We start from the raw sequence: 23,963 nt of genomic DNA, 5'->3' as shown, positions 1-23,963 counted from the left end.
TTGTGGGTAACCCGACCTTTCTCTCTGGCTGCCCTTAACATTTTTTTCCTTCATTTCAACTTTGGTGAATCTGACAATTATGTGTCTTGGAGTTGGCTTTTCTCGAAGAAATATCTTTGTGACATTCTCTGTATTTCCTGAATTTGAATGTTGGCTGCCTTGCTAGGTTGGGGAAGTTCTCCTGGATAATGTCCTGAAGAGTGTTTTCCAACTTGGTTCCGTTCTCCCCGTCACTTTCAGGTATACCAATCAGACATAGATTTGGTCTTTTCACATAGTCCCGTATTTCTTGGAGGCTTTGTTCATTTCTTTTTACTCTTTTTTCTCTAAAGTTCTCTTCTCACTTCATTTCATTCATTTGATCTTTAATCACTGACACCATTTCTTCCACTTGTTTGAATTGGCTACTGAAGCTTGTGCATGCGTCAGGTAGTTCTTGTGCCATGGTTTTCAGCTCCATCAAGTCATTTAAGGTCTTCTCTACGCTGTTTATTCTAGTTAGCCATTCGTCTAATCTTTTTTCAAGGTTTTTAGCTTCTTTGCGATGGGTTCGAACATCCTCCTTTAGCTCGGAGAAGTTTGTTGTTATTGATAGTCCGAAGCCTTCTACTCTCAACTCATCAAAGTCATTCTCCATCCAGCTTTGTTCTGTTGCTGGCGAGGAGCTGCATTCCTTTGGAAGAGAAGAGCTGCTCTGATTTTTAGAATTTTCAGCTTTTCTGCTGTGGTTTCTTCCCATCTTTGTGGTTTTATCTACCTTTGGTCTTTGATGATGGTGATGTACAGATGGGGCTTTGGTGTGGATGTCCTTTCTGTTAGTTTTCCTTCTAACAGTCAGGACCCTCAGTTGCGGGTCTGTTGGAGTTTGCTGGTGGTCCACTCCAGACCTATTTGCCTCGGTATCACCATCAGAGGCTGTAGAACAGCAAATATTGCAGAATGACAGATGTTGCTGCCTGATCCTTCCTCTGGAAGCTTCATCTCAGAGGGGCACCCGGCCGTATGAGGTGTCAGTCGGCCCCTACTGGGAGGTGCCTCCCAGTTAGGCTACTCGGGGGTCAGGGACCCACTTGAGGAGGCAGTCTGTTCGTTCTCAGATCTCAAACTCTGTGCTGGGAGAACCACTGCTCTCTTCAAAGCTGTCAGACAGGGATGTTTAAGTCTGCAGAAGTTTCTGCTGCCTTTTTTCCAGCTATGCCCTGCCCCCAGAGGTAGAGTCTACAGAGGCAGGCAGGCCTCCTTGAGCTGTGGTGGGCTCCACCCAGTTTAAAAGCATTAACCCTTTGTTATAGATTTCTTGGAATAGGATCAGAGGAGTTCAGTAATAGGCACAAGGTCACACGGCTTGTAAGGGCAGAGCTATAACCCTGGTTTGTCTTTCTTTTAGACTACATCCTATTGCTCCTTAGTTTGCTAGTGTGCTTACTAACTGTCTGCTTCTAGATGTTTTACTTCTGTTATGTGGGCCCTACATTCCCCTACCTCTTCTGCGTGCTTACCCACTTTTACCAGCCTTGCTTCACTAAATCTAAATGTATCAATGTTTGGAGATTCAGACATTTTTATTTTCTCATAACAAGTTTGATAACTTCTAATTCTGTTCCACTGGTATCTTTATGAGATTAAAATCTGGATGATTTTCTCTTTTCTTTTGGAATGAAATGTGAGTGTTCTTTTTTTTTTTTCTTTTTTTAAGAGACAGGGTCTCACTAATGTTGCCCTGACTGGGCTCAAATGATCCTCCTGCCTCAGCCTCCTGAAGGCTGGGATTATAGGCATGAGCCACCACGTCCAGCCAAAGGCTAATATTCTGATAATCCTCCCTCCCACTCAGAAATAGGCCTGAAGGACTCTTTGGATTTTGACTTTAGAGGTGATGTGCTTGTTTAACAGCAGTGAGAAGGCAAGGTTTAACTCAGGAAACATGGACCAGGCACTGTGTGAGGCTTTATGGATATAGTAGTGAATAAGGAACAGGAAATGTAGATATTTGCAAGGAGCTAAGTACTTTAATAGATAAACAGAGGCATCTGTGGAGACAGTTGACTGGGGGTTCTCCCAGCTAAGAGTTAAGGGGTCAGGAAAAACTGTTCTAGAGGAATGTAGCAGGTCCACCTTAAGAGCTGTGCAGTCTGGGGTAGGTGTTTATAAACCTTTGCTCAGCACGGTTTCTGAGAAGTAGGGAGCTAGGTCCTTGGGGCTTATAGATGCCTGGCAATTTCTAGACTAGGAAAGCACTTCTCTCACTTTAGTATACCTTGGAATCACCTGGAGGGCCTGCAAAACACAGCTGCTGGTCCCACCCCTCATGGTTTCCCATTCAGTATGTCTTGGATGGGGCCCAGGAATATGCATATCTAGCAAGTTCCCAGGTCATGCTGATGCTCTTATCTGGGAACTACACGAGAACCATTGGGCTAGAAATACTAGAACTAACCATTCTCTTTGGGAAGAGGAGAGAGGAATGAGAAGGGCCAAGATGTTATGCCCAATTTTTTTCAAATTCAAGAGACAGTTTCCTCAAAGTGTGGAAACTTTGCACTTTGGCCAAAGTTGTTTAGATGAACATAACATCAGATTTACCATTTTTACAATGACTCTTTTAGTACTTAATGAAAATCATGAAGTCAAGTTTTATCTGATATTTATTTGGTACTTTGGTTAATACTTTTAACTCTTTACCAATATGAAAGGAGTTGGAAAAAGTAATCTTTTAAACTCTCAAAAAAGGTCTTATAGTATATTTCGTGATTTTTTTTTTAATTTTTAAAGTTAATATTAACTAGAGAGAAATTTTTAGAATCTTTTAAAATTTTGTTTTAAGAAACTGTCTCGCTGTGTCACCCAGGCTGGTGTGCAGTAGTGTGATCACAGTTTACAGCCACCACCTCAAACTTCTGGATTCAGGTGATCTTCCTGCCTTAGCTAAGTAGCTGAGTCAGACTACAGGTGTGCACCATTGCGCCCAGTCTAAAATGGTTTTTAAAGTTTAATTAAGGCTCAGGCTGTTGCTGCTATAGTATTTTGATATTTTACATGACTTTGGGGAGTCTGCTTTAAAATACTTTATAAGTTGTATAAAAATAAATTTTGGTATTTGATCTCATCTTTGGAAAAACTATTTATTTGAAGGATATAGTAAGAAATTTAGCAAGAATTTTGGCTGACCTTAGGAACACATTAACTAATAACGTTTTGCAGCAGTCTGGTCTGTCATGTTCTCTAAATATTGAATGTAGTTATGTAGAATGCCATAGACTTAGAACAACTAAAGAGAATTGTTAGGAAAAATAGATCAGAAGAAAAATCACCTTTGAGGGGAGAAAGTCAGTGTTATGAATGAGAGAAATTATCCTTAAGGAGGAAAAAGTTCACCTATAATTTTTTTAATGCTTCATGTTTATTATATACATGAATTTATCTTAGTGAGGGATTATAATAATACAAATCTTTCTTTCTTTCTTTCTTTTTTTTTTGAGACAGAGTCTCACTCTGTCACCCAGGCTGGAGTGCAGTGGCACGATCTCGGCTCACTGCAAGCTCTGCCTCCTGGGTTCACGGCATTCTCCTGCCTCAGCCTCCTGAGTAGCTGGGACTACAGGCGCCCGCCACCACGCCCAGCTAATTTTTTGTATTTTTAGTAGAGATGGGGTTTCATCGTGTTAGCCAGGATGGTCTTGATCTCCTGACCTCGTAATCCGCCTGCTTCGTCCTCCTCCTGGGATTACAGGCGTGAGCCACCACACCCAGCCATAATACAAATCTTTCTAAGATGTTTGTGTCTGGCTGAAGTAAGAATCTCATTAAAATAACTTTTTCCTTTCATTTTTTTGTCCCCTTGAGTGATATTTTAGTTGTGTACTATTTTCAAAGTTCTCCTTGCCCTAATTCACTATAGAATTTAACTACAGAGGTAGCAAAAAAACCAGAACATTTAATTTGTCTTGTTTTACTTTACTTGTTATTTTAACTTCTTCTTAAATATTCCAAGCAATTCTTTTGAGAAAACTCACCTAAACTTTGAAAAGGCACCAAATTTTTTCATTAAAAAAGCACACAAAATACCTAAGGAGTTTGAAATGCAAATGGCAATTTGTTCCTTATTATCTTTAAAGTGCTTCTTTATGCTGAATAAATTAGAGGGCTCAGACATTTGTGCTTTTCTCATCCCTTTGCTTTTTTTTTTTTTTAGCTGCAAATGTGATTTTGAATATACATTAAAATGAATTATTTGTTATTTTTAATTTTTGTATAGAGATGGGGTTTTGCTGTGTTTGCCCAGGCTGGTCTCGAACCTCTAGGCTCAAGTGATCTTCTTGCCTCGGCCTCCCAATGTGCTGGGATTACCTGTGTGAGCCACCATGCCCAGCCTAAATGCATTTATAATAAAACAAAGATAAGAGTGGCCTATTCAGAGCTGTCCTAGTCCTACCATTTTACCACTGAAAATCCTGCAGCCTGGGAAACCCCTTCCTGTGATACAACAAAATCATGGCAACTATGATTTGCAGTTCACAGTAATGGATCATCCGCTGATGCAACTTAAGTGTGTTGTAATTGTGAGCAGTAACAGTCTATCATTGACTTTGCCCATTGGAGTAACTGTTGTGATTTGTATTGACATAGTGTTAGTTTAGCCTACCACACTGTGAATACTGTGACTATTTTCTGAGAGTTCAGATAATGAAAATGAGAACAGTTATGATATCAACACCAGAGTGTCCCAGATGTCACTGAGAAGGAAAGTTATTATTGTATATGGAAATCTGTGGTATTTCATATATATTAGTATATAATGATACGTTATAGACAGAGGGAAAGACATAAAATTTAATTAGGGAGATAATACAGAACATATTGCACAATAGGCAGGAAAGAATTTGGGATCGGGCATTGTTATGGGTTGAATTGTGTCCCCTCCAAAATTCATAGGTTGAAGTCCTAACTCCCAATACCTTAGAATGTAACCTCAGTTGGAAACAGGGTCATCGTAGATGTAGTTAGTTGAGTTTGTATTAAAATATGGTGGGCCCCTAATCTGCTATAACTGGTATCCTTATGAAAAGGGGAAATTTGGGCACAGACATGCACACAGGGATAATGCCACGTGGAGACTGGAGTTAGGCTGCCACAAGCCAAGGAACTGCAGGAAGCTGGCAAAGAGTCCTAGAACAGATTCTTCCCTAGTGCCTGCAGAGAGCACATGATCCTGTTAACCCCTTGATCTTGGACTTCTAGCCTCCGTAACTGTGAGACAATACATTTCTGTTGCTTAAGCCACCCAGTTTTTGGTACTTTGTTATGACAGCACTAGCAAACTAATACAGGCTTGATGGAGGAGATGTGCAAGCACCTAAGGAGACCGTGTCTCTGAAGTCTGGGATAAGACAGGCAAGCACATGTAAATTAATCTGCACTTCTTCCATCTTGTTTAAATAAAAGCATTTATTATAACAGAAAACTAGTATAGAATAATAATTTCAAATAAATACCTATTCTTCATATTTGTGTGTTAAAGTAATAAAACCTCTGCATAATTCTTTCTCATATGTTGTTATGACTCTGGACTGGTATGGCTGTGCCCTGGTTGACTCTCTGAAAAGTTGGTCACCCCCTATGTATTCAGTGCTCCTCTTGCCTGCTGTGTCTGTGTGTTTGGCCATCCCTCCTTCCTTCTGCCTCATCACACATTCCAGTATTGCTAAGGATAATGAATTTGTGATTATAAAAAGTTTTAGATTAACCTTGTTAAAGATAGTTCTTATAATCTAGCTTAGAATTTTGAATCCCTAAAATAATTTTCATGAATAAATACTAAAAATTATCAAATAAAAAGTCCACCTATTTTTTTTAATGCTTCATATTGTTCTCATTTGGAAGGCAGCATGGTGTAGCCAGTAGAAAAATAGTTTCCAAACTTTTGTGTATATCTAATGTATTGGGGTGGGGAGGACTATTTTCTTTGGCACGTAATCATAATTCTTATTGAATTGGAAGTGCTGGAGTGACTCCATTTACTTAGTAGCAATTTTTAAAGTATATTCTAAAAGTTTTTAGAATGTATACTTTTGGTTCTCTTTCCAATGTTTACTAACTCTGCTAAACTTTTCATATTATTTAATTGGTGGAATGTATTATGTTTAAATTTAAAAAGGTCTCAAAGATCCTAAATTTAGCTCTAGGATCTTCTGATTCACAAATATTTTTTTCAGAACAAACACGGTGGCATATGTTGTCATACTGTGCAAATATACCTCTACTGACAGGCTTATGTATTGTTATTTAGGATAAGTGCTTTTTTGAGATGTTTAAGGTGCTTCCACTTAGTAGTGGATATAAAGTGAGTTCCTATCGGGTGTTAAATCATTATAAAACTCCTCACCTTCTGAAATTCACAGTACTTTGTGATCATTCTTTCCTACAGTAATTTGAAAATGCCATTACTAATGGTTATTTACAGAGTTCACTTGTTTAACGTGAGACAACTGCTTGAAGCCTATTTTCATTAAGGGGACACTATATACATAAGTGACCATAAGTGTATAATTTACTGTTTTTTAAAAATACTGTAGAATTCCAAGGATCTTTCTATATTCTCACCAAGAAAATCAGTTTAACAGTAAAAGGTAGAAAACTTCTTGATCTGTTTTGGTATTGATTGTTACATTATGCTGAGAAGCTATTTGGATATTTCTACAGTATTTGAGAATTTTGTTAAGAATGTTATCCTTGATGTTGTGTTTTATGTTTATCATTCAGAAAAATGGAGTGCTGGTATACGTTGGGAATTATCGCCTGCTTGCAGAGCTTTCCAGCCCTTTTGTGAATCAGCGGTATGTTACTGATATCATTTATTATTTTAAAGTCATGCTGTTTATTTTTAGTTTGGGGAAAACCTTTTCCTGTGATCCTAAAGTTACTATATAAAAGATATGGATCTGTGATATGAAGTGTTATCACCATCATACAAATGAGGAAACTGAGCCGTGGAAAGGTTAGAGTAACTTACCCAAGCTTCCCTAGCTAGCAAGGGGTGGTGCTAGCTTTTAAACCCTGCTCTTTGCAGTACGATGGTGCTTTATGATGAAACAGGGTCTCAAAAATATATTTGTATGCCCATGTCCATTCCAGCCTTATTCACAATAGCCAAGGGGTGCGAGTAATCTCAATGTCCATGGACGGATGAATGCATAAGGAAAATGTGTTACCCATACAACAGGAATATTATGCAGCCTTTAAAAAGAAGAAAATCCTGTCATATGCTACAACATGATGCACTTCAAGGACAGCTCATTCTTTCACCCTCCATGTTGTACACTGCAAGCTGAATGATATTCACTGAATCTTAGAATTCAGTGGGGCTGTTTATGGAAAAGGACAAATACCACTCTGACTCATTTTGGGTTTAGCTCATATTCCTGACACTAACTTCTGCCTGTCCCCAAATTCTTATATTGACATTATCCTAGTGACTCATTGAAATACATAATCTTTTTTATTTTTTTAAATTTAAAAGGCTACTTTTGCCTGGGCTCAGGGACTCACGTCTATAAATCCCAGCACTTTGGGAGGTTGAGGCAGAGGAGGATTGCTTGAGGCTGGGAGTTTGAGACCAGCCTGGGTGACATTGTGAGATTCCATCCCTACAAAAAGAAAAAAAAAGAAAAAATTAGCTGGACGTGATGGTGCTTGCCTGTAGTTCTAGCTGTTTGGGAGGCTAAGGTGGAAGGATTGCATGAGTCCAAGAGTTTACTCAGTGAGTCCAGTGAGCTGAGATCCACCCTGTCTGTAAAAAAAAATTTTTTTAAAAGACTACTTTTATTTTAAATACATACAATGTAAATAACTAAACTAACAATTCGTGATATTGATAATCATCACTAGTGAATTATTATTTTTGAGATGGAGTCTCGCTTTGTTGCCAGGAGTGCAGTGGCGCCATCTCAGCTCACTGCAACCTCCACCTCCTAGGTTCAGGTGATTCTCCTGCCTCAGCCTCCCAAGTAGCTGAGATTACAGGTGCCCACCACCATGCCCGGCTAATTTTTGTATTTTTAGTAGAAACGAGATTTCGCCATGTTGGCCAGGCTGGTCTCAAACTCCTGACCTCAAGTGATCCACCCACTTCAGCCTCCTGAAGTGCTGGGATTACAGGTATGAGCCACTGCGCCCGGCCCATCTCAACCATTTTTAAGAATACAGTTCAGTTGTGTTAAGTATATTCACATTATTGTGCAACAGACCTTTAGAACTTTTTCATTTTGCAAAATTGAAACTATGCCCATTAAACACTAATTCCCTCTCCTGCAGGCACTAGACCACCACCTTTCTACTTTCTGTTTCTATGATTTTGACTACATATTTCATATGAATGGAATCATACAGTGTTTATCCTTTTGTGCCTGGCTTATTTTGCTTACTATAATGTCCTTAAAGTGCATCATGTTGTAGCATGTAACAGGATTTTCTTCTTCTTAAAGGCTGCATAATATTCCTGTTGTATGGGTAACACATTTTCCTTACGCATTCATCCGTCCATGGACATTGAGATTACTTGCACCCCTTGGCTATTGTGAATAATGCTGGAATGGACATGGGCATACAAATATATTTTTGAGACCCTGTTTCAAATTCTTTTGGATATATTTCTAGAAGTGGGATTGCTGGATCATATCATGGTCCTTTTAATTTTCTGATGAATCTTCATACAGTTTTCCATAATGCGTACATCTTTTTACATTCCCACTTACAGTGCACAAGGGTTCTGATTTCTTCACGTCTTCATCAACACTTGCTGTTTTCTATTCTTCTGATAGTAGCCATCCTAATGGGTGGAGGTGATATCTCATGTGTTTTTCTTTTTCTTTTCTTTTTTTTTTTTTTTTGGATACAGAGTCTCACTCTGGTTCCCAGGCTGGAGTGCAGTGGCATGATCTTGGCTCACTGCAGCCTTGACCTCTCAGGCTCAAAGGATCCTCCCACCTCAGTTTTCCAAGTAGCTGGGGCTTTAGGCATGTGCCACCACACCTGGCTAATTTTTGTATTTGTTGTAGAGATGGAGTTTCACCATGTTGCCCAGGCTGGTCTCCAACTCCTGGGCTCACGCGATCCTCCCACTTTGGCCTCCCAAAATTTTGGATTACAGGTGTGAGCCACCGTGCCTGGCTAGTCGTGTGGTTTTGATTCACATTTTACTTTGATTCATGCGTTTGTTGGCCATTTGTATATCTTTAAAGAATTGCCTGTTGAAGTTAATTGCCCATTTTTCCTTTTTTTTTTTTCTTTTTTTGATGCAGTTTTGCTCCGTCACCCAGTCTGGAGTGCAGTGGTGTGATCTTGGCTCACTGCAACCTCCACCTCCTGGATTCCAGTGATTCGTGTGCCTCAGTCTCCTGAGTAGCTAGAATTACAGGCATACAACACCATGCCCAGCTAATTTTGTATTTTTAGTGGAGATGGGGTTTTGCCATGTTGGCCAGGCTGGTCTCGAACTCTTGACCTCAAGTAGTCCTCCCACCTCAGCCTCCCAAAGTACTGGGATTACAGGCATGAGCCACTGAGCCCAGCCCTTTGCCCATTTTTAAATTGGGTTATTTATTTTGTTGTAGTAGTTCCTTCTATATTCTGAATATTAATACTTTATCAAATATATGATTTGGAAATATTTTCATCTATTCCATAGGTTGCTTTTTCACTCTGCTGATTGTTTCCTTTGATATGCAGAAGATTTTAAAGTTGATGAAGTCCCATTTGTCTGTTCTTGTTTTTGTTGCCTGTGCTTTTTGTATCATATCCAAAAAATCATTGCCAAGTCTAATATCCTGAGGCCTTCCCCTATATTTCCTTCTAGGAGTTTCATAGTTTGGTCTTATGTGTAGGTCTTTAATTCATTTTGAATTAATTTTTGTATATGGTATAGGGGTTCAACTTCATTCTTAGAATGTGGATATATAGTTTTTTCAGCACATTTGTTGAAGAGACTGTCTTTTCCCATTGTGTAGTCTTGGTACCCTTGTCAAGTCATTTGGCCATACATGCAAGGGTTTAATTTCTACAGTAGCTTCTAATTGACTTCCCTAATTCCAGATACAACCTCTCTCAGTCCTTTCCTCACAGTATTACCAGAATCATCTTTCTTACATTCCACTTTCACTACCTTATTTTTTCACTGAAAGCTGCATCCTGTTTATACATCTCTCTCTGACTTCTGAAGTTCTCTGTGATGTGCTCTATATGTCTTCAGCCTCTTTTTAAAAATTATTCATTAGAATCAGTTTTGTATCCTTACTGTCTTATGTTCCTTTGGGTTTTTCTCATATTTTTTCCTTTATTCATATCCTCCATTTTCTCCCCATCTTTGAGAAATTTATCCTTCAAGACTCAGTCAAAATCTAAAACCCAGGAAAGGCTTCTATGATTATATGTTGTCTTTTGTTATTTAGTACAGGGATAACACAGCAAGTTGGGAGTATTCCACATCAGAGACACATAAGTTAGAGCGCTTACTCTGAATGAAGCCTTATGAATAATTTTGAAGATACTGGCCATCGGAGGCACAAGCAAAGCAGGAAGATGTTCAGGATGATTGACCGGGCTCCCTAGGTCTGTGTGCATAGGGTATACTCTGGAACAAGATTACCTGTGAGGTCTCTTTTAAAAAATAATTTTATTTTTTAGTAAGATTTTTGTTTAACCACCAGACCACGTGGGAACCTGTGAGGTCTCTAAGTGATGTGTGCAGTTCATATCATTTACATAGAAGGAGCTCTCTTGGTGATAAAACACCTATCTTAAGTTACATAGCTTATGTGACATTCTCAAGGGGGTCAGATGTCATAAATCCATTAATTCCTGGGTCACTTACCATAAGCAATCCTAGACTAAGTATGTTCTGCTAAAAGCATCCCATAGATGAAGCCTCTCTTGCTACAAATTTTATTAGTCTCTTTATCAAGAGGTCTGGCATTAGTGTTTACCAGTTGATTAGCCTGGATCAGCTGTCTTTTTTCTTTTCTTCTTCTTCTTTTTTTTTTTTTTGGTTGTTTTTTGGAGATAGAGTCTTGCTCTGTCATCCAGGCGGGAGTGCAGTGGTGTGATCTTGGCTCACTGTAACCTACACCTCCCGGATTCAAGCAATTCTCCTGCCTCAGCCTTCCGAGTAGCTGGGACTTCAGGCTCATGCCACCACACCTGTCTAACTTTTTGTATTTTAATGGAGATGGAGTTTCATGGTGTTGCCCAGGCTGGTCTCGAATTCCTGAGCTCAGGCAATCTGCCCACCTCGGCCTCCCAAAGTGCTAGGATTACAGGCGTGAGCCACTGTGCCCGGCCTCTGTTTAATTTTTATTTTATTATTTATTTAGTTTTGAGATGGAGTTTCACTCTGTCACTCCGGCCGGAGTACAGTGGCACGATCTCGGCTCACTGCAACCCCAACCTCCCAGGTTCAAATGGTTCTCCGGCCTCAGCCTCCTGAGTAGCTGGGATTACAGGCATCCGCTGCCACCTCACCTGGCTAATTTTTGTATTTTTAGTAGAGACGGGGTTTCACCATGTTGGCCAGCCTGGTCTCGAACTCCTGACCTCAGGTGATCCACCCACCTCAGCCTCCCGAAGTGCTGGGATTATAGGCATGAGCCACCGTGCCCAGCCCTTTTCTTTCTTTTTTTTTTTGAGACAGAGTCTCACTGATATTCCTCCTGCTTATCTCCAGGTGAGTTCTTCCCTCCCAAGGTGTCAGCTCTTAACTGTTTACTCATCTTGGTATAAGGGGCTATGCTTTAGTTTTGGAATCAGATAAACTCAAGTTGCAATGACCTTGGACAAATTACTTAATATCCCTGTATTACAGTCATTTTATCTATGAAAAGAACATATTTAATATTACCGACTTCTCTGTATTATAGTCAAGTGTTTTCTTAGGTGGCACATTGAATCAACATGTCTAAAGTAGCACAACATATTTCCCTCTATATTCAGTGCATGGCCCAGCTGTCCACTTGGTTACTGCTGCTCAGCATGGGTGAAGTGTTTTTAACTGCTTCTCCCTCACTGTATTTGGTCCAGCATTAGGTCCTGCCGTATCACCTCCTAAATATTTCTCACCTTTACCACCTCTTTTCTGTCTCTACCTTCAGTGAGTTCACCATCTCTTGCTGGCTACCTTACCAGCTTCTAACTCCGTACTGTTTGGTAGAGTAACCACAAGCCACATGTGAATATTTACATTTAAATCATTTAAAGGAAATAAAAATTCAATTCCTTAGTCTAACTTTTGGCATTTCTAGTGCTTTATGGCGCCATGTGGCCATACACGGAATCTATAGGTATGTGTGAGCAACATACCTTTAGTAGAACATTTTAATTATTGTGGAAAGTTCCTTTGGGCAGTGGGGCTCTAGGCCAGGTTGGCAAACCATGCACGGCTTATAGGCCAGACCCTCTGCCTGTTTTTGTAAACAAAGTTATACTGGAGCACAGCCATGTTCACTTTTCTGCCATGATTGCTTTAACTCTACCATGGCAGAATTGCGTAGTTCTGACAGAGAACAGATGGCCTCCAGCAGCTACTGCTTTAATGTTCACTATCTGGCTCTTTATGGAAATAGTTTTCCAGCCCTTGTCATAGACCATCTCCTGTCTCCCATCCTGTTCCCCTTTCATCTCTCTTCTATATTATTATCTTCCACAGTAAAGATAATATATGACTTTGTAGGAGCCTACAACATAGCTTAAGAACAAAAAAATATGCAGCTTCCTTGGTTAAAACCTCTCAGTGGCTCTGCTTACAGGATAAAATATGAGCTCTTCAGTGTGACACAGAAAGCTCTGCAAGAAGAGCTGTCTTATCTCCTTCTGCCACATGGCCCATCAGACTCTTGTCTCACACCAACTTGTGCATCTGCTGGCAATGCCTCCTGTCTTCTTACTTGTTATTTAGGACTCAACCCAGGGATCATTTCCATCACTAAACCCCATCTCTTTCCAGGCTGAGTTGGGTGCCTCTTACATATCCTTTCATAATAGCAACATATGTTTATATTACTATACTTAATGTATTTTATTACAAAGTTCTCTCTTTTTTATGTTTCCTATTTATCTTTACGTTTCATTAGATCAAGGGCCAAATTTTGTTAAATTTGCATGGTCCAGTGTCCACACATTATCTGGCATGTAGTAGCCATTTGATTGCTTTTTGAATGAATGACTCCCAAGAGGTGATGAGTTAAGCTTTAGCTAATTCTGTCTCTTGAATATGATTCTGATTATGAGATTTTGAAGCAAGATAAAGCTACCTTTGACGCTAATAGGCACCTCCATTTGTTTTTGTTTAAAACTCTTTTAGAGAAATTATAAAATTAGAGATAGTTTAATTTTATAATTTTATAGTAAAAAGTTATACCGTACCTCTTTCTAAAAGCTTTGAATCCTTCCTAAGTTAAGAAAAGGAGAACTGGGGTTAGAATATGAATAAGAAATGGTATCATTGGGCAGTAAGGAGATTATAACAATATTGAGCACAGCTTCTCAATCACTGTGAGAGTTTCCATAGTTGCTTTCTTTTTTAGTTTGTGGTATTTTTATTTTCTCTCCATTTTAGAGCTTTGTATATAAGAAGGCACATGGCATGCATGTGCTCGGGTATACAGTGAAAAAGTACTGAAGTAGTTTAGACACCTGGGCTTCAGTGAAATTTCTGCTGCTGAGTTACGCCCACACGCAGGTTTCTTTTGTATAAAGTAATTTAATGGTGCTAACTTCTTTCTTGCCTAAATGCTCTTAACTGTTTTTGAGGACATATTTCATGAATTGGTATTGAAACTGAATATCTTGTAAAAGCTTTGCACCTATGCTTCTTAATATGTTCATTCAATATTTATTAAATACCTCTTCAGTACCTAAATGTCCCATTCTGTGACTTCAAGGAGCTTCACATATAGCGTCTAGCTTCATGTCTGTGTTTGAGAAAATAATACCTAAAAATATAAAATATAATTTTTTCTTTTTTCTACTAAAAACACAAAAATTAGCTGGGTGTGGTGGTGCATGCCTGTAGTCCCAACTACTCGGGACGCTGAGGCAGGAGAATCACTTGAACCCAGAAGGTAGAGGTTGCAGTGAACCGAGGTCATGCTCCTGCACTCCAGCCTGGGTGACAGAGTGAAACTCTGTCTCAAAAAAAAAAAAAAAAAAAAAAACCCCAAAATTATTAACTCATTGAATATTAACAATAATCTTCCATGTTAACACAATATTTGTGTGTGTGTGTGTGTGAAAAATAACTGCATTGCCAAAACAACAAAAACAAAAAACCATTTTAGTAGGAACAGTGTCATTGTTTTACATTTTTGCAAATCTCTTCCTATCTGGAATGATAGAATTCAGCTGGATTCTCAGATTGGCTTCTGTTTTCAGTCTGTTGTGATATGTAGTGTTTAAAGCATATGAAAAATATCTGGACTCTCAGAGTTAATTATGCAATAGAAAAAAAGTATTTTAGTGGTCTTTTCAAATACTAATAATTGTGGATATTCCTTAATATGTCATCAAAATATACCAAGAGGTAGTTTCTTAAAGGGTAAGTAAATGTGAAATCTGAAACCATATCAATGAACTTTTCATACTCTGCTATAATCAAATTCATTGGGCTTTCTTCAGCTTTAACCTTTTTTTTTCCCTTTCTTTCTTTTTTTTTTTGAGATGGAGTCTCACATTGTCACCTAGGCTGGAGTGCAATGGCGCGATCTCGGCTCACTGCAACCTCTGCCTCCCAGGTTCAAGCAATTCTTCTGCCTCAGCCTCCTGAGTATCTGGGATTACAGGCACCCGCCACCATGCCTGGCTAATTTTTTGTATTTTTAGTAGTGACGGGGTTTCAATGTGTTGGCCAGGCTGGTCTTCAACTCCTGACTTCATGATCCACCCGCCTCAGCCTCCCAAAGTGCTGGGATTACAGGTGTGAGCCACCGCACCTGGCAGGCCTTCAATCTTTTACATATGCATAATTTTGATTCATCATGTCTTGGTCATTGGGAAAATATTGGCTCATTGAGTTATGTAGGTCTTCTAAGTGTTGAACATTTATTAGATGACATTTAAAATATCACCACAGATCTCATTAGAAAAGTCTTTAAGTATTGAGAGGCTGTCAAGCTCACAGTTGCAGATACAAATTTTCTAATATTCTGATTTTCCTTTGAAAGTTCAAATTTTGTTGTTGGCATCAAAACTGTCAGTTGCTTTTCTTTATGTGACAAGCCCATTATTTTTTTATTTTTGAGAGAGTGCCTGCCAGATGGCTCAAGCAATCATAGTTTATTGTTTTTTTTTTTTTTTTCCAAGTAAAAATGGCATTCTGTGGAAGAACCTGGTAGTTTAGTTTACATTTCAAACTATCACTTGAGGGTTTTTCCTCAAGACAACCATTTTACTTTGCAGCGGAAATGCCTTATGTGTACTTCCCATTTTATTATATGGAATATTAAAAAGACACATACTCAGAGGTCATTTAATAAAAATAATAAATAATTCTTACTGCTTCATTAAGGGCATTTCTAACTGAAACTTTTCTTTTTTCTGGTGGTTTTTTTTTGTTTGTTTTTTTTGTTTTTTTTTATTTTGAGATGGAGTCTCGCTCTGTTGCCCAGGCTGGAGTGCAGTGGCCGGGTCTCAGCTCACTGCAAGCTCCGCCTCCCAGGTTCACGCCATTCTCCTGCCTCAGCCTCCCGAGTAGCTGGGACTACAGACGCCTGCCACCTCGCCCGGCTAGTTTTTTGTATTTTTTTTAGTAGAGACGGGGTTTCACCGTGTTAGCCAGGATGGTCTCGATCTCCTGACCTCATGATCTGCCCGTCTTGGCCTCCCAAAGTGCTAGGATTACAGGCTAGAACCACCGCGCCTGGCCTCTGGTTTTGTTTTTAACTGCAAGCAAGCGTGTGGTGGGAAAGGATACAGTGGCCATTAATACCGTTTCTTTATTTGTGCTAAGATGCCAGCAATTTTATTTACTAGCGCTTTGTACTATCAGTATAGAAGTCAACACAATGAAAAAGGCAAATAATGTTTTAATACTATTATTAAAATAATTTTATCCAGAAGACCTCCCAAAAAGGACTCAGGGGTACATAAACTACATTAGAGGACCTATCATTGATTGATATTTGTCATGTAAGGCTTCACAGAGAACGTGGCATACACGCTTAAATGTTTTAGGACTTTTTTTTTTAAAGAAGTGGATAGAGAGGGAAGGGCCTTCATTCAAGAAGGAAAGAATGAACATAGGATTTTGAAAAGTGAAATAAACATGCTATGGGAAAGAGAAAGTGACTGGTAGGATCAAAGAGTATGTGTTAGGAGGAGGGTGGATAGACGTAGAGGATATTGAGTATCTGGGAGAGCTGATTGAACTTGACCCAGTGGACAGTGAGATTATAGTGGAGAAAGACATTCTGGAAAGAGCACTGAGTGGTTATAACTTTTGATATTTGTAGGATAGATTGTAACACTGGAGACAAAAGTTTGGGTTAGGTTATCCAGTTCTTAGTTGTGTGAATGAACAGTATAATTTCATTAGTTCAGAAAGTAAATAAGAGTCCATATTAAGCTGTGGGACTAGAGAGATGACAAAATAGAGATTTTGAAGAAATAAAATGAAATTGGCAATGAATGGATAAATTAGAGAATACAGACAAGCTTAAGACAAATCCTATATTGGACCCAGAGAAATGTGCCCATCAAAAGTGATAGAGAATTAGGAAGACTTGGAGGGAAGATGACGAATTTAGTTCGAAGATATTGGATAAGAGGACAAACACAGCCTCTGAGTGGAAATTTAGTGAGAGCTCGAGAGAGGAATGTTGGGATGATCAGAATAAGGTGATATTTTAACCTGTGAGAAAAGATGGTATTTAGAAGATTAGCGTTAAATGTTTAAGATTGCCAGGCATGGTGGCTCACGCCTGTAATCCCAGCACTTTGGGAGGCCGAGGCAAGTGGATCATGAGATCAGGAGATCGAGACCATCCTGGCCAACATGGTGAAACCCTGTCTCTACTAAAAGTACAAAAAAAAAAAAAAAAAAAAATTAGCTGGGTGTGGTGGCGGGCACCTGTAGTCCCAGCTACTCAGGAGACTGAGACAGGAGAATTGCTTGAACCTGGGAGGCGGAGGTTGCAGTGAGCCAAGATCGCACCACTGCACTCCAGCTGGTGACAGAGCGAGACTCCGTTTCAAAAATCGACAAAAAAAAAATAACAAAAAACAAAAACAAAACAAAAAAACAAGATTGGAAAATCAGAGAAAGAAAAGTAGACATAATGAAGGAATGATTTAGGAGTAGTAGGGGAACCAACATAATATGGAGCTGGAGGGAAACTTGTCTAAAATTCAGTTCTTAAATTCCTAACCTTCCCGGGTTAATATTTATTAAATATTAAATACAAATGTTTACATGCCTGAAGAAATTACATTTGCAACTAAGATGTAAGTAGAGTCAGCTCACAGCCCAGTCCCTTCGCAGAGTTCCGGAAACAGTACAGCATCCAAATCCTTATTGGAGTTTTTCCAAGGATGTCAACAAAGATCCAGTTTGTTACTCACAACAGCACTTCTTAAAATTCTCTTCATTCCTCTTGGACTCACAATATCTCGACCCCACAGCTTTCCCAAGGCTCTCTCAAACTTCTGACTCTCAAGTCCTTTAAAACTCAGCAAACCAGTGCCATCAAGGATCAATTATTTGCCCCTGTCCTCTTTCCTCACTTTTTGTTCTATACCTGCAGATAGCCCTCCATCCTCTTTCCAAATGTGAATTAGAGCAAATAATTCCTAGTTTTTACACTTTTTCTAGTTTTTACACAATTTTTAGGGAGTGCAATACCTCCACACAGTTAACTCCCAGTAAACTTAATGGGAAGGTTCAAGTTCCTTTAGAAGGGTAGGAGGAGGAATAATTGCTAAATGACCAAAGTTAGGATTTCCTCTCTGGAGTCAAGGGAGGATTGTATTAATAAATACATACATTTTGCTGTCTTTTATGCCTGTTTTAGTAATAACAGTAAATGGTGGGTAAAAGAAAGTGTTGTTCTCCTTCTTTCCTTCCTTCCCACATGCGTGTTTTCCTCCCTTCCCCTCTTTCTTCTCAGATTCAGTACTGACTTTCACAAACTGTTAGTCTTTATTTGCTAGAATGAAAGAATGTTCTAATTAGGTAAGAAGAGGTGGATTCCAACAAAATAAGTGATCTTTCTGCCATGGAAGAGGAAGGTAAGGAGGACAGTTATGTAAATATTATTTCACCTTGAACTGATATTTAGGGTCTTTCCTTTGAAAGAAACTGGTTTAAAGACCAGGCACTGGTTAGATGGAAAAACTGGCAGAAGCTAACACTATGGTTATGGGGAAGCTATGGGTGACCACTTTCTTTTGCAGAGTTGCAGTCATATCATATTGGGTTTGGGAGTGGAGTAAGAATGTCTGTGAATATGTCTGACTTCCCTTTCAAAAAATTGGCAGAGAAGAGAAGCAGTGGAGGGGAGGTTTTTGGATTAGGAGGAATTGAGCATGTTGGTAAAAGAAGAAAGAATCAATTTATAGAAGGGGAACTTGATAGAGCAAGGGAAAACAGGGTAGTTCATTGAGTAAATCCTAGAAGGTGAGGACTCTTCTGTGAGTTGAAAGGTAAAGGGGCCTGAGAAGAATTTTTGAGATCTTGGGGTCAGAGTGGAAGGAATTCATGGTTGATGGACTCTAATGCAGTTGACTCCCGAACAACATGGGTTTGAACTGTATGAGTCCACTGACACATGGAGTTTTTTCAATAAAATTTGCACTAAGTGTGCCTGCCTTTCCTCCAACTTCTTCACCTCTTCCACCCTGCCACCCCTGTGACAGCAGGACCAACTCCTCCTCTTACTCAAGGCTAGTTAACGTGAAGACGACAAGAGTGAAGACCTTTACAAAGATCCACTTTCACTTAATAGTACATATATTTTCTTTTCTTTATGATTTTCTTTTCTATAGAAAATAATGTTTTTCTCTAGCTTACTGTATTGTAAGAATATAGTATATGATGCAAATAACATAAAATAATGTTAATTGACTTTTATGTTATTGGTAAGGCTTCTGGTCAACAATCAGCTACTAGTAGATAAATGTGAGCAAGTCAAAAGTCAAGGAATTTTCAACTGCGTGGGAAGTCAGCACCCCTAACCCTGGCATTGCTCAAGAATTAACTATATCTCAGTAATAGAAGGAACCAGATACTCTGATGAGATTGAGAGACAAAAGTGAATGAGGAAGGGAATTGACTTGAATGGCAGGACATGTTTGGAAGCAACTATATGGGAACTATGGAGTTAAAGGATTGTCAAGCCAATTTGAGAATTCTGCTGAAGTTCAAATCTTTTAAAATTATATTTGTGCCATTTATCTTAATATGTCAAGATTGGTGGGTAATTATATTTATTGAATTTACAGTATGGGGGAGTTCTTACTCTGTGTCATGGCAGCTTCATAGTACAAAGGAGGTACTATCATTTATCTTCATTTATAGAGAGAAAACAAACATAGAGGTCAATAGCAGAGAGAGCTAAGACCACACAGTTACTCCATGGCAGAACCAGGCTTTCAACCCAGGCAGCCTGACTGCAGAGCACCCTACGTACTCTTCACATCATTCTGTATTGCCTAAGGAAAGCTGGCTTGATGAAACACTGGAGATCAGCAGAGTGGGTGAGATAGATTAAGTGGCAAGAGAACGGAGGGTGCTGATGTGTGTTCTGAAGTTAACTTGGAGTTTGGATTAGGTAGGAAAGGAAGTGAAAGTATGGAGGCTGATAGGGATTTGAGGATTTGAAGGTCAAAGAAGTAGTTTAGGTGAGATTGGGTAAAGAGACATATGGAAGGCTTATGATTAGAGAGGAATGGGTTCGTTGAGGTATAATATTTCTTGAGTAATTCCAAGGCTGCCATGTAGTCAAAGAAATGAATGGCTGAAGGAGAAGGGAGGTCTTTGGAGAAGAGAAGGCTGGAGGATCAGAGACCTGGATTATAATGTGGATGTCATTGCTTTAGTGGTGGTTTTCCTGTTTGCAATATTATTTCATTAATTTAGCCATTGCTATCTAAATAGTCTCTCTTAATTGTCTTGGATAATTTAGCTCTTTTATCCTACATAAACTTATAAAACATAATACATCTCTTATCCTATATAAATTATTTGATATTTTAATCACTCAAAATATTTTCAGGCTTTTTAACTATTAATTTTTAGTTTCTTATGTTGAACAATTTTAGCTTAATCATGACTAATTCAGTTAAATTGAATATTAAGATACATGGATGTTTTACTGCTTTTGCAATTTGATTTCTAAAATGATGTAAAATTAGGCAAGGCAGTTTTTTTAAGAAGGTAAAAGTGGAATAGAGCGAACGTTTGCTGAACTTTTTAAAAAACTTTTTATCTTTAGAATAGTTTTATATTTACAGAAAAATCAGAAGGCTGATACAGAGGGTCCCCATGTACCCCATACCCTGCTTTCCCTATTGTTAGCATCATAGATCAGTAGGGTGCAGTTGTTACAGTTAGCGAACCAACGTGAATATCTTATTGTTAACTGAAGTCCATACTTTGTGTGGATTTCTTTCGTTTTTGCCCAGTGCCCCTTTTTGTCCCAGGATCCCTTCCAGAATGCCACACTACATTTAGTTTCATGTCTGCTTAGGCTACTGTTGACTGTGATCGTTTCTCAGATGTCCCCTGTCTTTGGTGACCTTGATGGTTTTGAGGAGTACTGATCAGGTGTGCTGATGTGTGTTCTGAAGTTAACTTGGAGTTTGGATTAGGTAGGAAAGGAAGTGAAAGCATGGAGACTGTCCCTCAATTTGGGTTTGTCTGATGTTTTTCTCGTGATTACACTGGGGCTGTGGGGTTTGGGGAGGAAGACCACCGAGGGACAGTGCCATTCTCATCACATATATTAGGACTGCATGCTGTGAACATGATTTAATCATTGTTGATGTCAAGCTTGTTCACCTGAGGTAGTGTTTGTCCGGTTTCTCCATTTTAAAGTTATTCCTTACACCTGCCCTTCCCCTACCCCTTCTATACTGTACACTTTGGAAGGAAGTCACTCTGTGTATTACTTTGCTGGGGCTGCCATAAAAAATGCCACAGTCTGGGTGACTTAACAGAAATGTGTTTTTGCACAGTGTTGGAAGCTGGAAGTCCAGGATCAAGGTGCCTGCAGGGTTGGTTCCTGGTGAGGCGCCTCTCCTTTTCTTGCAGAAGGCAACTTCTCTCTGTGTCCTCACATGGCCTCTTCACTGTGTGTGCATGGAGGGAGAGAGGGAGAACTTTGGTCTCTCTCTTCTTTTAAGGGCACTGGTCCTATTGGATTGGGGCCTGACCCTTGTGACTTTATTTAACCTTAATTGCCTTCTTAAAGGACCTATCTCAAAATACAGTCACTTTGGGGGCTTTAGGGCTTCAACATAAGAATTTAGTGGGAAACAGTTCAATACATTACACTATACACAGCCCACACTTGAAGAGTAGGGGTTTATGCTTTACCTCATTGAAGGTGTGTTTTCTACATAAATTATTTGCAGTTATTCAGAACAGATTTGTTTCTTCTCCCCTATTCATTTATATCAATATTGATTTCTGGATATTTATACTTTAGGTTATAATCCAGTACAACATTATTTATTTTGTTGCTCATATTGTGAGTTTTGGACTTGGAGAGCTCATTTGGTTGGTTTCTGTGTTCCTTTGACATAAAGATACATCATTTTGTTTTTTGAGCACTTTCTTGCTCTCTGGCCCTAAATGATACTCTAACAGGTTCATATTGTATATTGTGTATTCTGTGTTCCCAGCCCTCAAATCAGGTATTTCTCAAGGAGCCCTAGTTTCTCTCATGGAGAGTGGTATTAGAAGCCAACATGTGGATGCCATGTGTGCTTACTGTTACTGAGGCATCATGGTTTCTATGGGCTCCTAGCTGACAGAACCTGGAAATATGCTGACCTGTGTGTATACGTGTATCTATAATTATTTCTGTATGTATGCATTTATAGCTATATCAAGCTAAAATAGCTCACTGTTTCCAAATCTAATCCAGTATCTCATGCCAAAAATCTAGCCTCTTCTTGCTTGTCTGAAACTTTTCACTCCAACAATGAGAAACCTGGTTCCCACTATTTTTCATCAAACAAATCTATTTATTTGTTCAGTCCTGATATACATGTATAATGGTTTCAGAATTGTCAACCATTTTTGCCATGAGCTAGAGTACATTGCCTGTACACAGTTTCTTTTGCCTTTGTCTTATTGTCTCCATTCATCTTTGAAGTCACTTAGGTCAGCACCTCTTTCTACCTTAGTCCTTTCAGGGATGTTATATCATACATTTGTAACAGTTAAGATTCATTTGTCACTGTTTGCATTGCATCCTGGCATCCCCCAATCTCCTGATTGTTTAAAATTTTGCATACATCAGGTTCACTTTTAGTGCACTTCTGTGGGTTTTGGTAAGTGCATAATGTCATGTATCCAACACTATAGTGTTATGCATAACAGTTTCACCACCCTAAAATATCCCTTATTTTACCTACTCAGTCCCCTTCTACTCTTTCCGAAACACTGGAAACCACTGCTCTGTTTTCTTTCTTGATACTTTTGCTTTTTCTAGAATGTCTACAAAGGGAATCATACAGTATACAGGATTTTCAGAATGGTTTCATTTACTTAGCACTTTAGATTCATTCTTGCTGTTATATGAATTGATAGTTTATTTGTATTGCTAAGTAGTATTCCACTGTATGGATATACTACAATGTTTGTCCATCTTGATGGCTTGTAGTTGTTGGCAGTTATGAATAAAGCTGGTGTAAACATGTATGCAGCTTTTGTGTGGATATACATCTTTTAATCAGTGGAAAAATACCTAGGAATGTGATTGCTGGTTTGTGTACTATGAATATGTTTAGTTTTATGCCTGCTAAACTGTCTTCTAAAGTGGTTGTACCATTTTGCATTCCTAGCAGCAATGAGTGAGTGTTCTTCTTGTTCCACACCCTTGCCAGCAATTGTTATTGTCCATTTTTTGGGATTTTAGCTATTTTAATAGGTGTATAGTATAGTATCTTGTTGCTAAAATTTGCTCTTTCTTTCTTTCTTTCCTTTCTTCCTTCCCTTCCCTCCCCTCCACTCCCCTCCACTCCACTCCTTTCTTTCTTTCCTTTCTTTCTCTCTCTCATCTTGAGATGGAGTCTCACTCTTGTTGCCCAGGCTGGAGTGCAATGGCACGATTTCAGCTCACTGCAACCTCTGCCTCCCAGGTTCAAGAGATTCTCCTGCCTCAGCCTCTCAAGTATCTGGAATTACAGACATGCGCCACCACACCCAGCTAATTTTGTATTTTTAGTAGAGATGGGGTTTCGCCATTTTGGCCACACTGGTTTCTTTTCTTTTCTTTTTTTTTTTTTTTTTTTTTTAGATGGAGTCTCGCTCTGTCGCCCAGGCTGGAGTGCAGTGGTGTGATCTTGGCTCATTGCAACCTCTGCCTCCTGGGTTCAAGCAGTTCTCTGCCTCAGCCTCTGAGTAGCTGGGATTACAGGTGCCTGCCACCATGCCTGGCTAATTTTTGTATTTTTAGTAGAGACGGGGTTTCACCATCTTGGCCAGGCTGGTCTTGAACTCCTGACCTGATGATCCACCTGCTTCAGCCTCCCAAAGTGCTGGGATTACAGGCGTGAGCCACTGCACCCAACTGACCATGATGGTTTCAAACCCCTGACCTCAGGTGATCCACCCGCCTCGGCCTCCCAAAGTGCTGGGATTACAGGTGTGAGCCACTGAAATTTGCACTTTCTAATGACAATAGTGAACATCTTTTTATACGCTTATTTTTCATCTGTATATATTTTCTGATGAGATGTTTGTTACGCTCTTTTACCAG

The 23,963-nt window shown here is 39.2% G+C and overlaps 1 protein-coding gene across 2 annotated transcripts in view; it reads left to right on the top strand.

Annotated features, from left to right (window-relative positions):
- The window catches only part of LOC105547781 (transmembrane protein 56), an 84,054-nt gene that overhangs the window by 53,331 nt on the left and 6,760 nt on the right, over positions 1-23,963 (top strand). For both annotated transcript variants that reach the window (XM_011991485.1, XM_011991484.1), the window contains exon 6: positions 6,760-6,833. In XM_011991485.1, coding sequence (XP_011846875.1) covers positions 6,760-6,833 — 74 coding nt within the window. The remainder of the gene's footprint in view (positions 1-6,759; positions 6,834-23,963) is intronic.

The sequence above is a fragment of the Mandrillus leucophaeus genome, unplaced genomic scaffold (genome assembly GCF_000951045.1).
Source record: "Mandrillus leucophaeus isolate KB7577 unplaced genomic scaffold, Mleu.le_1.0 Scaffold397, whole genome shotgun sequence".
In the NCBI taxonomy this organism is placed as follows: Eukaryota; Metazoa; Chordata; class Mammalia; order Primates; family Cercopithecidae; genus Mandrillus; species Mandrillus leucophaeus.
This window is presented reverse-complemented; position numbering and strand designations above follow the sequence as displayed.